The 12,222-nt window shown below is 41.5% G+C and overlaps 2 protein-coding genes across 6 annotated transcripts in view; one reads left to right on the forward strand and one right to left on the reverse strand.

Moving 5' to 3' along the window:
• ASNS (asparagine synthetase (glutamine-hydrolyzing)) overlaps positions 1 to 9,380 on the reverse strand; it is a 183,159-nt gene extending 173,779 nt beyond the window's left edge. For all 3 annotated transcript variants that reach the window (XM_084974130.1, XM_084974132.1, XM_084974131.1), the window contains exons 1-2: positions 9,073 to 9,380; positions 8,383 to 8,456 (exon numbers count right to left, since the gene is read on the reverse strand). The gene's annotated coding sequence lies outside the window, so the exon portion shown is untranslated. The remainder of the gene's footprint in view (positions 1 to 8,382; positions 8,457 to 9,072) is intronic.
• Positions 9,381 to 9,644: 264 nt separating this feature from the next.
• C1GALT1 (core 1 synthase, glycoprotein-N-acetylgalactosamine 3-beta-galactosyltransferase 1) overlaps positions 9,645 to 12,222 on the forward strand; it is a 38,610-nt gene continuing 36,032 nt past the window's right edge. For 2 of the 3 annotated variants that reach the window (XM_021063389.2, XM_021063388.2), the window contains exon 1: positions 9,645 to 9,820. Coding sequence is in view for 1 of the 3 variants with exons in the window: in XM_021063388.2 (XP_020919047.1) it covers positions 9,814 to 9,820 (7 nt within the window). In the remaining 2 variants the exon portion in view is untranslated. Of the gene's footprint in view, positions 9,821 to 11,983; positions 12,109 to 12,222 lie in introns of those variants that run through there. The other variant, XM_084977102.1, reaches the window with a different exon arrangement.

The raw sequence follows: 12,222 nt of genomic DNA on the forward strand, positions 1-12,222 counted from the left end.
CATTTTTGCCTCAGTCTACTGTATGTTTCAACCATAATCTCTGCCCCAGGTATCTGAGGACTGTTAATTTGGCTTGCAGTGTTTTCAAGCTCTTTCGTCTGAGTTCTGGTTAGGGAAGACAGAGTGGGACAGCTAGCACCTGTCCTTTAGCTTGCCCCCCTGTATTAGTCCGCTTGGACTGCTGAAACCAAATACCATGGCTTGGATAGCTTAGACAATAGAAATGTCTTTCTTGGAGTTCCCGTCGTGGCGCAGTGGTTAACGAATCCGACTAGGAACCATGAGGTTGCGGGTTCGGTCCCTGCCCTTGCTCAGTGGGTTAACGATCCGGCGTTGCCGTGAGCTGTGGTGTAGGTTGCAGACGTGGTTTGGATCCCGCGTTGCTGTGGCTCTGGCGTAGGCCGGTGGCTACAGCTCCGATTCAACCCCTAGCCTGGGAACCTCCATATGCCGCGGAAGCGGCCCAAGAGATAGCAACAACAAAAGACAAAAGACAAAAAAAAAAAAAAAAAGAAATGTCTTTCTCACAGTTCTGGAAGACGGAAAAGTCCAAAATTAAGGTTGCCACCAATACAACTGGACTTCTCACTGTGTCCTCACATGATGAAGAGAGAGAGTGAGAGAAACTTGTGTCTCTTCTTTCTTATAAGAGCACTAACCCTATTGGAGGAAGGTCTCACCCTTATTATCTCATTTAACCTCAATTCCACCTTTTCACAGGCCCTGCATTCACTGGTGAATTAGGGTTTCAACATATGAATTTCATGAGACACAATTCAGTGAGCAGCACCTTCAGACATATAAGAACAGACTTCACAACATGTGTGAACAGGGTCAGCTTTGCTCCCTCCAGAACCAGGAAACAGTCCCACAGTGGGAACACAGGCTTTTGTCACTTTAAGACAGCAGCTTTTTTATGGTTGTGGCAGCATTATGACAACACTGCTTTAAGACTACTGACATTTTACTACAGTCACTTTATAAGACTACGGACTATCCTCATGCAGGGGCAGAGGGAGTGGGAGGACAAGTAAATCACTACCAAATCCTTCTATTGTTTTCAGGTGCCTTTTTCTTGATTCAGAGCTCATTTGGTTGCTGTAAATTTTTCTTTTTTCCCCCTTTTTTAAAGTTTTATTGAAGTATAATTGATTTACAAGGTTGTGATAACTTCTGGTATATAACAATGTGATTCAGTTATATATTTACACACATCAATTCTCTTTCAGACTCTTCTCCCACATAGATTATCACAGAATATTGGGTAGAGTTCTCTGTGCTATATAGCAGGTCCCCATTGACCAATCATTCCATATACCTCAGTGTGCATATGCCAATCCCAAACCCCCAGTTCATCCCTACCCTCTCCACCTGACCCCTTTGATAAGTATAAGTTTTACAAAGTCTGTGAGTCTGTTTCTGTTCTCCAAAAAAAAAGTTCATTTGTACCCTTTTCTTTTTCTTTTTTTTTTTTTTTTTTAAGGGCTACACCTTCAGCATAGGGAAGTTCCCAGACTAGGGGTCAAATCAGAGCTGCAGCTGCCAGCCTACGCCACAGTCACAGCAATGCCAGATCTGAGCTGCATCTGTGACCTACACCATTGCTCAGGGCAACACAGGATCCTTAGCCCACTGCATGAGGCCAGGGATCAAACCCACATCCTTAGACACTCATCAGGTTTATAAACCCCTGAGCCACAATGGGAACCCCTGTATCCTTTTTCTAGATCCCACATATAAGTGATATCATATGATGTTTCTCTTTCACTAACTTCACTTAGTATGACCATCTGTAGGTCCATCCATGTTGCTGCAAATGGCATTACTTCATTATTTTTATGGCTAATATTCCATTCAAACAAATATTCCATCATTTGTTTCATCGAACATTTAGTTGTTTCATCCTGTCAATGGACATTTTGTATGTTTCCATGTCTTAGCTATTGTAAACAGTGATGCAATGAACATTGGGGTGCATGTATCTTTTCGTATAGTTTTTTTTCTCTGGATAGATACCCAGGAGTTAGATTGCTGGCTCATATAGTAGCTCTATTTTTAGCTTTCTGAGGACCCTTCACACTGTTTTTCATAGTGGTTGCACCAATGTACATTCCCACCAACAGTGTAGGAGGGTTCCCTTTTCTCCACACCCTCCCCAGCATTTATTGTGTGTAGACTCTTTGATGATGGCCATTCTGGCTAGTCTGAGGTAGAACCTCATAGTTCTGATTTGCATTTCTCTAATAATTAGTGATGTTGAGCATCTTTTCATGGGCCTACTAGCCATCTGTCTGTCTTCAGAAAAATGTCTATTTAGATCTTCTACCCATTTTTTATTGATTGGGTTGTTTTTTCATATTGATCTGCAGCAGGTATTTGTATATTTTGGTGATTAATCCCTTGCTGTTGCTGCAAATTTTCAACTGTTTTCCAGAGTCCTCAAAAAATTGGTTCTTTTTCTGCTTGTTTTTTTGATGTTTCTGTAGGAGAACAAGAGTGGGAAGCTTCCTACTCTGCCTTTTGCTGTCTTTATCCAAAAGACTAAGTTTTGCTAGCTTTTCATAAGTCTTATGTTATTCCTCAGACCAAAGCTTTCAAAATGCTTTTTACTTCTTTTAAACAAGACAAACTATTTTAGATCACTCTTAAATGAAGTGATGAAATGCATTTTAAAGAATGGAAAAATTATCCCCTCTAACTTAACAGAAAAAAGTGTAACTTAATAAGAATACAAGTGTAGGGATTCATGGAACTAAAGAAGGCCATTTGTGGGGATGCGGCCATGGGAAATCTGTGAGAAGCTAGAAAATGATTGATTCTCTCCCCCTTTCTTTTCCACTCAGAGAGCACCAAAACTCGGGGTACTCTTCTCAGACAGTGTGCTGCATTTCTCTCTCTCCCTGTAGAATGCATTTACATGTTTGGGTTATAGTTTGTGTTCAACAGAGAGCAACTGAGACTTCTTTTCTAATTCCAAATTCTCAGAGGAGAACTAATTCAGATTCCTTCAGGGATCAAACTCTATCCAGTCAGGAAGGGAGAAGGGTCATCTCCTATTAATATAGCTATACCAGCCAAACCTCTAGCAGGGAATTAAGGGAAAAAGGAAGAGGAAGCGGATGCTTCTCAATGGATGATAAACAGATACCCAACAAAGTATCTACCTCAATCCATTCTTAGATTTTTAAAACATTCAAATACAACTTAAAGAAGAAAAAAACCATGCCATGTTACACAGCTAAAATTTGTCAATCAGTTCTTTACAATAACAGAGGTAACATGCACATTTATAAATAATTTACTGCTTAAGGATTTTAAACTAAAGCATCACCTTCCCCATTTACAACAATGTCTTCTGTTTTTGTTGAGACACCAGGGGAAATATTAAGGAATATTCTGATTCTTATTCCAAGAAACTAGAGGAACACAGGGTAACCCGGGGAGCCCTTTTAAGGGCTTAATGTCCTTCTAAGTTGAGAATATTTCTCTAGTTTCTCAGTGCACACCTGGCAGTCTATGCTTTCAAGCTAACGTGTTGAGTCATGCTGAGTCCTCTTCCCCTGAGGTTAAAAGTATTTCCTACTTTTTTCTGTATCTCCTCCTCTGCTCTATTGTCCTCCTTTATCCCCTTCATGCGTCAGTCAATTCAGAAAATAACAGTAACCTTTCTAACTATCTCAAAATCTTGGTTGATTTTGTGAAAATGTAGCTGCAAGGAATAAAAACTGTTTGGAAAATGCTTTCTTAGGTTCCACAAAATGAAAACACTATCCTGACAGGTATTTTCAAAATGAGATGAGAAGCTCTGTTGAAAAGCACACTATCTCCAGAGAAGGAAGCTCTGTTCCTTTTCGTATGCAAGTTAATAAAGATGGTAGGTAGAAGAGATGATCTATAACCACAAATAACCTGATTATCTAGTTAAGCCAGTAGTTTCAACAGATTTGAAGTCACAGCTGAATAGTGGAAAGCAATAAAGAAAATACAACAAAACCAGGAATCTTAGATAATTCATCCACTACACTATCAGGATTTGAATCTTACACTAAAGGTCTAACTCATTCTCATATATTTACCTCTGGAGTTAGCCATACCACCAAATTGGGCACTGTCAGTAATTGCATAACGTCTGCCTCTGATGTTCTATTATATAAAGCCTTCTCTTGTGTGCCCAAGTCCTCCTCTCTGAAAGAAAAAGACATCTATTGTTTATTTTCTTGCTGTTGGGTGCAATTTTGCTCTAGAATAAACTTTTAGACTCAGATCAAAGTATTGGTTAAATGTATGTTTATTACTAAATACATTTAACTACCACTGTTATCACAAAGAGGGGCACACACTCAACCACAATTACAAATTAATTCATGAAGCAAGAACAGAGCCAGCCATAATTATGTATTCTTTTAAGTGTAATAAAATTTCAACAGGCTAATAAAATGAGCTCTGACATATAACAACTTACCATCCTACCATACTTTTTTTTTTTTTTTTTTTTTTTTTTTTTTTTGCTTTTTAGGGCCACACTCCTGTCACATGGAAGTTCCCAGGCTAGGGGTAGAATCAGATCCTGGCCTACACCACAGCCACAGCAATGCAGGATCCCAGCCACATCTGCAACCTACACTACAGCTCATGGCAACACCAGATCCTTAACCCACTGAGCGAGGCCAGAGATTGAACCTGAAACCTCATGGTTCCTAGTCGGATTTGCTTCCACTGAACCACAGTGAGAACTCCCAATCCTGCCATACTTTTAAATCTTAACTGCTCACTATGAGTGATGTTAATATTTTACAAAGGTACACGGTAAAATCAGTTATCAGTTATCACTTCTTGAAAGTCTTCATGGTGTATATACCTAAACTACTTAATGCTAAATTGCTTAAAAATAAAGTAGGATAGATCTTATGAACCTAATGTAATTAAAAGAATGACAATGCTTTATAATTACATTATCACATATAATCCCATTGACCACATTTTGAGGCCATTTGGATTATTTCCCCCAATTTGTGGAAAGTGAAATTGAGATTTAGAAGACTTAGGTGCCTTGCTACTCAGCTAATCACTGACAAAATGGAGAACATTATTCACATCTCAGGGGCTCCAATGCTCTATTCACTGTATGTTTCTTCCAGGATTATCAAGGTTCAGATCTCAGATTCATAAGTGATCTCCTTACGATCATATCAGAAAACAGATAATATAGGTATGAAGAGTCAAAAATAATACCAGCATTGTGTGTTACCCTTGATTTATTTATTTTTTAGAGGCTCACCTGTAGCATACGGAAGTTCCCAGGCTAGAGGTTACACCATAGCAATGAAGGATCTGAGCCACATCTGAAAGCCTATAACTCAGCTTGTGGCACTGCCAGGTTCTTACCCCACTGAGCAAGGCTGGGGATCGAACCCACATCCTCATGGATACTAGTCAGGTTCTTAACCCACTGAGCCACAATAGGAACACAGTGTGTTAACCTTTAAATGAAAGAGATATATTGACCTTCATTCAATTGTTTACTCAAACAATAAATAATTAAACACCTACGGAAGTGTCAGGTACTGTGTTAGGCTCTATTAACACTGGTGATCCATACTGGTTATCTCTGCTGCATAACAAATTATTCCAACTTAGTGGCTTAAAACAACAAACATTTATTATTGTGCAGTTTCATAAAAATTGGCCTGGAATTCGGGAGAAGCTTAGCTGAGTGGTTCTGGTTCAGAATCTCTCTTCAGGTACAACAGAGATGTAAACAAGGGATGAAGTCATCCAAAGACTTAAGTAGGGCTGGAGGATCAGCTTCCAGATTCACTCACATGGCTGTTTTCAGGAGTCCTCAGTTTCACACTGGTTGTTGGCTGGAAGCCTTAATTATTCATAACATGAGCCTCTCTTTATAAATTGTGGAGTGTCCTTATGACATGACAACTATCTTGCCCAAACAAGTCACTAAGTATAGCCCAAACTCAAGGTAAGGAGAATTAAGCTTCACTTTTGAAGGAAGACATATCAACTTCTGAACATATTTTAAAACTACTACAGCAGTAAATATAAACTTATTTCACAAATGTAATCTAATTATTTCAAAAAATGTGTGAATCTAATTATAATATTTGGGTATTTAAAGGAAAAATAAGTTTATTAGCGAGTGGTTTTTTGCTGTTGCTTGTTTCCATTTTCTGTCCCCCTTTTCATCCTGTCTACTTAATTTTTTTTTTTTTTTTAGGGGTGCACCTGCAGTATATGTAAGTTCCCATACTAGGGGTTGAATTGGAGCTGCAGCTGCCACCCTATACCACAACTCACAGCAACGCCAGATCCTTGACTCACTGAACAAGGCCAGGGATCAAACTCACATCCTCGTGGATACTAGCCAGGTTCATTTCCACTGAGCCATAATAAGAACTCCTCATTCTGCCTACTTAAAAATTCTACATATGGTGCTAAATAATGAGTTTTCCTATCTTTCTTTCTTTTTTTTTTTTTTTGTCTTTTTTTTTTTTTTTTTTTGTCTTTTTGCCATTTCTAGGGCTGCTCCCGCGGCTTATGGAGGTTCCCAGGCTAGGGGTCGAAGAAGAGCTGTAGCCACAGGCCTATGCCAGAGCCACAGCAACTCGGGATCCAAGGCGTGTCTGCAATCTACACCACCGCTCATGGCAACACCGGATCCTTAATCCACTGAGCAAGGCCAGGGATCAAACACACAACCTCATCGTTCCTAGTTGGATTCGTTAACCACTGAGCCACGATGGGAACTCAGAGTTTCACTATCTTTTTATGTCAGTTAGGAATTGCATTCAGTCCTTACAACAGAAAACTGAAACAACAAAGCCTTAAATAGGAGGGATTTATTTTCCCTTATAATAAAAACAAATCCAGAAGTGGGCAGTCCATAGTTGATAAGCTGGCCTTCTAAAGCAATTATGAACCTAAACCCTTCTGGCTTCCTATGCTATTAATAGCGTGTAGAGCTTTTGTTATTGTGGTTGAAATACTGCTATTCCACCTCTAGCATTGTGTTGCTGTTCTGGGTACAGATCCAATGATTACTAGGAAACTTTGAACCTCTCCTAGCAATATCCACTTTCATTTTGTTGACAGGTCACATGGATAACCTGGTTTATAGGAGACTGAGGAAGTAAATTACTTTTAATTGGATACACTGTCGCCCTGAAAAAAATCAGAGCTCCCATAGTAAGAAAGAAAGTATTTGGTTTAAAAAACCAGCAGTGTCCAGCTACCCTGCTCCAAGGAGCTTTGATACATGTTACTGAATACTACACCAGACAGACCACAAGATTTGTCTATTTCACATGGGAGAATCTGGTTGTCTTGAATCACACATATAAAGTGCATTTTTCAAAGTAATCACAACTTTCTTTTTTCTAGCTGATAATGTTGAAGAACTGGCTGACATTAATGTCACTTCTAGGAATTTGTTTAAGGTGATAGTTGCACAGCTGTGCAAAGGTACATGCATTAAAAAGATCATCACAGAGTTCTTTAAAATTGTAAACATTTGAAAAAAACAGAAATGAATTGATAGAATACTAGTTAGATAAATGACTACATCCACTTAACAGACACTACACAACTTTTTAAAATGATATTGTTCATGACAGTATTCAGTGAGAAAAGAACCATGTGCATTATAAAATCCAGTTTATCATATATCATATTTATATGTCTTGGTGTTTTTTATTTTTAAGAGATATCTGAAAGAGTATAACATGAACTTTTTAAAAAAATGGTTACCTCTGGATTGTGGGATTTGGAAAGTTTTTTTTTTTTTTGTATTTGCTTAAATAAGTATGCATTGTTCTCATGGAAATAATGGCCATTTTCAAAAATATCCAAAAGGGTAGAAGGAGCTGATTTGACCTGGTATTATTTGTATCAACATAGCTTCTTGCCAGTAATTTTCTTTTTCCACTGCACCTGTAGCAAAGGGATGTTCCCAGCCCAGGGACTGAATCCAAGACACAAGTTTCAACTCATGCCATAGCTGTGGCTAAACACAGTGGATCCTTAATGCACTGCACCACAGTGGGGACTTCTACCAGTAATTTTCTTAGATGTGCTATAGCTGAACTTATCCTTGGAAGAGTTTCTTATTTTTGCTTATCTGCAAATATTTTCTGTATTCATTATAAATTTCACTAAAATTGAAATAAGACCCTTGGGGCATTTTGTCTTGTTTTGCTTTCCATTTGGAACACTCTGACCTCTGAAGGGTCTCTTTTCCTGCTACATAGTGGCTGTAGAAGGGAATATGGGAGGCTGGGCGATAATTACAAGTTGAGGAAGAGAAAAGAGGGTGGAGGTAAGGATATAAGAGAGAAGTCTGGAGGCATGAGCCAGAGAAACAGCACTAACCTGGACGTCAGATACTTGCACTTCTCTTCTAGATCAGGCTTTTCAGTTTATTTTTCTGACCTCAGCTTTCTCATCTGAAAAATGAGAGGTATGGGTAAGAATCACTAGATGTTTTAAAATTCTTTTGGAAGATTCTTTGGGATCTTATAGTGGCACATCCCGGTAAACTGCACTAAAGCTGAATCTGAACAAATTAAAGGAGGGGAAAACAACCATACCTTACTAAATGTTGTTATTATTTCTCCCAAGCACATTAAGTAACTTGCCAAGTTTACCGAGCTAATAGGTGGAGGGTTCAAGATTGAGGCCACAGCCCCTAGGCAGTAAAGAACTACTGAGAAGGGCATTAAAGGAAGCAAGTTTGCTTTCTCACCCTCAAGCCAGGCCTTGTAGATGATGATTAACACCAATTAAACCCAGACATTACCCCCACCTGCTGATTGCTGTGGGGCAGCCTCAATCGCTCCAGGGCTCCTCCCTCTAAACCCAAAACAGTTTTCCGATACAAAATCCCTTTACAAACTAAAAAGTGACGGGGGGTGGGGAGCGGGGGTTGCTGGTAAAGCTCCCAAGAATTCCAGCCACTGCCTGATAGCACTGAAGTAATGACGGAACTAAAGACCACGTGTGTATGTATGCAGGCTTCGTAGTATCACTAAGTTGGTTTTCAGCCCTTCCTAGTTCACATACCTGGTTATCCAACACCCGTTTGTATACCTCATCTTGTTGTACTTCCTTTTAATAAGGCCAGAGATACAGACTAAGGACAGTCGGGAGAAGGGATAAAAGCAGTAAAAAGAAAGGGTTAAGAGCAGGCTAGAGGCCCTAAGACTCCTGCAGGGTAAGAGCCTGCCCCTCAGACAAAGGTCCCTCAGGTATCCGCAGCCTCAGTTCCTGCTGCTTTAATTCTTTCAAAGGTCCGGAAGCCACTGCAAGACCCTATAGCAGAACGAGGAAGGCTGAGGCCACCCGTAAGGAGCGGATAGAGGGCTGCGACTATTGCTCGCAGAAAACCCGACTTCCCAGACCCCTTCGCACAGGGCGGGGCGTGCGCTCGGTGGCCTATCCCCACGCCAGCACGTCGCCGTAGCCCCGCCTCTCCCTGCCCCCTCGCTCCGCCCTTCCCTGGGGCTGGTGCGGCAGCGGCGACGTCAGAGCTCGGAGACCCCTGGGTGGCGGCTGCGCCGTCGGCGGGCCGCGGCCTGGACGCGCTGCGGGGAGGGGCGGAGCGAGCGGGCGGGAGCGAGCGCTGGGCCCGCCTCGGCCGCCGCCGCTGCCGCCGCCGCCGCCGGGGAATAATCTGGGCGGCAGCGGGCGGCCCCAGCTAGCAGCCACGAGCCACTTCTGCGGCTGCCGAGAAGAGCGAAGGTCGCCGGTCTCGTGGCGTCCCCCTCTCTGCCCCCCAGGAGGGGCGAGAGGGAGAGGAGGCTGATGTCAGGTACGGCTGGCGGAGGCGCCCTTAGGCTGCGGGTCCAAGGTCTCTGTTCCCCTCGCCCTCCCCCTCTCGGAGTGTGCGTGTGGGGGGAGCGTGGAGGGTGAACCCAGCCCCCAGCGCCACCAAACAGGTGTCTCGGAGTCGCCGCCGGGGCTGGGCAAGTGCGGGCTCCGGAGGGAGGCACGGGGCACTTCCTGCTCCCCGCGCCTCTGCGAACTGCCATTGGGGCCGCCTGCCCTCCGGGCCGCTATTTTGTTGACAAGTAGCCTCCTCTGGGTCGTGGATTCTTCCTTTTTGCCCTCTCGCTCGCCTCGTTTCCTCGCGCGCTGCCTGCCGTCGGGTGGCGACGGTGAGGCGCCGACTGCGCTGGAGGATCGCGCGGCTGGACCATTTAGCGGTCCTGCCCCGCGGGTCCCGCCCCGCCCCCGCGGACCGGCGGGCACTCAGGTGTGGGCACCTTCCGTGAAAGCCGCCGGGCAGCCTCACCGCCCCAGCGCCCAGCGAGCCGGCGCCTTCCGCAGGTGCCGGGGGACTTCCTCGGGGCTCTCTTGGATCATCAGGTTTGTCTGTGGCTGACTGGGTCTTTTAAATTTCCCTGCCTCTGGCGGAATGAACCAGGCAGGTGTGTGTTTAGGTACTTGATGCGTGGAGGACGGACGAGCAAAGGAGTTTTTTCCTTCCACTCTCCATTCTCCTACAAGGTGTGCTGAGATTAGTAGGTGCTGACAAAAGGACCTTATAACTCTAAATTAAAATAAATTGTATATTCAAAAAAGAGCGAAATTTAGGAGTGGTTATTCTTCCCCAGCTCTTACCTTCTCCCTTTATTTTTTTAAATGACAAAACAGCTTACGCTTTGGAGAAGTTGACTAGGTTTATAATCTAGTTCTCTTAATTCTTTGTGGTTATTTTTAAAGCCTTTCGGAGTGAAACCTAGAATCCTAACCGTGAATTGATTTCATCGTGCTTTTAAAAGTTAGTTATAAAGTTAGAACTTTAGTGCATCAGAGTGAGTAATTAGGCCGTTGTGACAGAAATATCTTCATTTACTAAAAGTTGGGCGTTTAACATAGATAGCTCTACCTCTGTGCCAGGAAAAAGTGTTGTGCAGGATTTCAAGTTACTTAATCCTGATATTACTTTAGACAGTGGGAATCTGAGTTTTTAGGACGTCTAACTTTTTGCAACTTTCCACAATGTTATCAGATAATTATCAAATGAGCCTTATGCACATGATGCTGTGTGTTCGAAGTATTATGTATAGTAATTATTTTGTTTTCTATCAGCCTTAGTGTGTATTGATGCACAGTTTAATTGAATGTAAAGTTTCAAGTTACCAAACAGTTAACTCTTTTTGTCATATGTTAAGTAAAACAGTGATTTAGTGAGGAAAGTATGACTCATTTAAAATTCTTCACAGGAAAATAATATGGTTTTTTTGTACTAGTGGAGAACTGTTAAATGTCTGTTAAGTTTGCCTGGAATTTGTGTTTTTCTGTATCTTTTTACTTAGGATTCAGCATTTTAAAAATGTTTTGTGATTACTACCCATTTAAATATAGGTATTTTTAAGTATTTTGGGGGGGATATAGATTATACTAGTCTCCAATTTTGAGTAAATTCAGTATCCCAAAATTATTAGAATTTTATCATAAACTTATTTAGGACTACATCAGTTAATGATCACTTAATGATGGAAATAGAAATGCGTGGCATTTAGATGTATACTGTTTGATTTGTGCCAAGATAAAAATTGCATTATAGTACTTATACACTTTATAAACTGTGGTAATTTAAAGTAGAGTCTTTGTGAGGAGAAATCATTGAGTGGAATCTTGTAACAGAGCACCTGTAAACATTAAATGGAAAATGGACAAGTTGATGCTGAAATTCAATTCAGATTCACTTAAAACATTAAGCTTCCCAGTACACCTATGTTACTTTTAGAAGATCTGTTGAGATTCTAGTAAAGAGACTAGTGTACAACCTATAACAAGGTAAAAAGAATATGACAAAATTCTTTTACCCAAACTAAAGTGGATTAAGGTCATTCTTTGAAAAGAAGAGGGGAATAAAAATGGAGAACTGTTCCATAAAAGAGAAGTTAGCATTTTATCTTAAAATCTAAATGTGTATCTAATGCGTACTTAAATTGTCACTTTACAGCTCATTCAAATGTCCTAAGGGAAAATACATGCCAAGATTTATAATGTGTGAACTTAAGAAGTGTCTCTTGAGGGAAAAAAATATAAGGAAGCTGTTATCTGTGAAAGAGGGAAGCCCATAGGAAGGTAGGAGAAACCAAAAAGAAAATCTGGGAGTTCCCATTGTGGCGCAGTGGAAACTAAAGCTGACTAGGGGCCATGAAGTTGTGGGTTCAATCCCTGGCCTCGATCGGGGGGTTG

Source organism: Sus scrofa, chromosome 9 (genome assembly GCF_054392235.1).
Source record: "Sus scrofa isolate SSC_HxYL_T2T_F1_AM1 chromosome 9, Sscrofa_HxYL_maternal_Yorkshire_Landrace_v2.0, whole genome shotgun sequence".
NCBI classification, from domain to species: Eukaryota; Metazoa; Chordata; class Mammalia; order Artiodactyla; family Suidae; genus Sus; species Sus scrofa.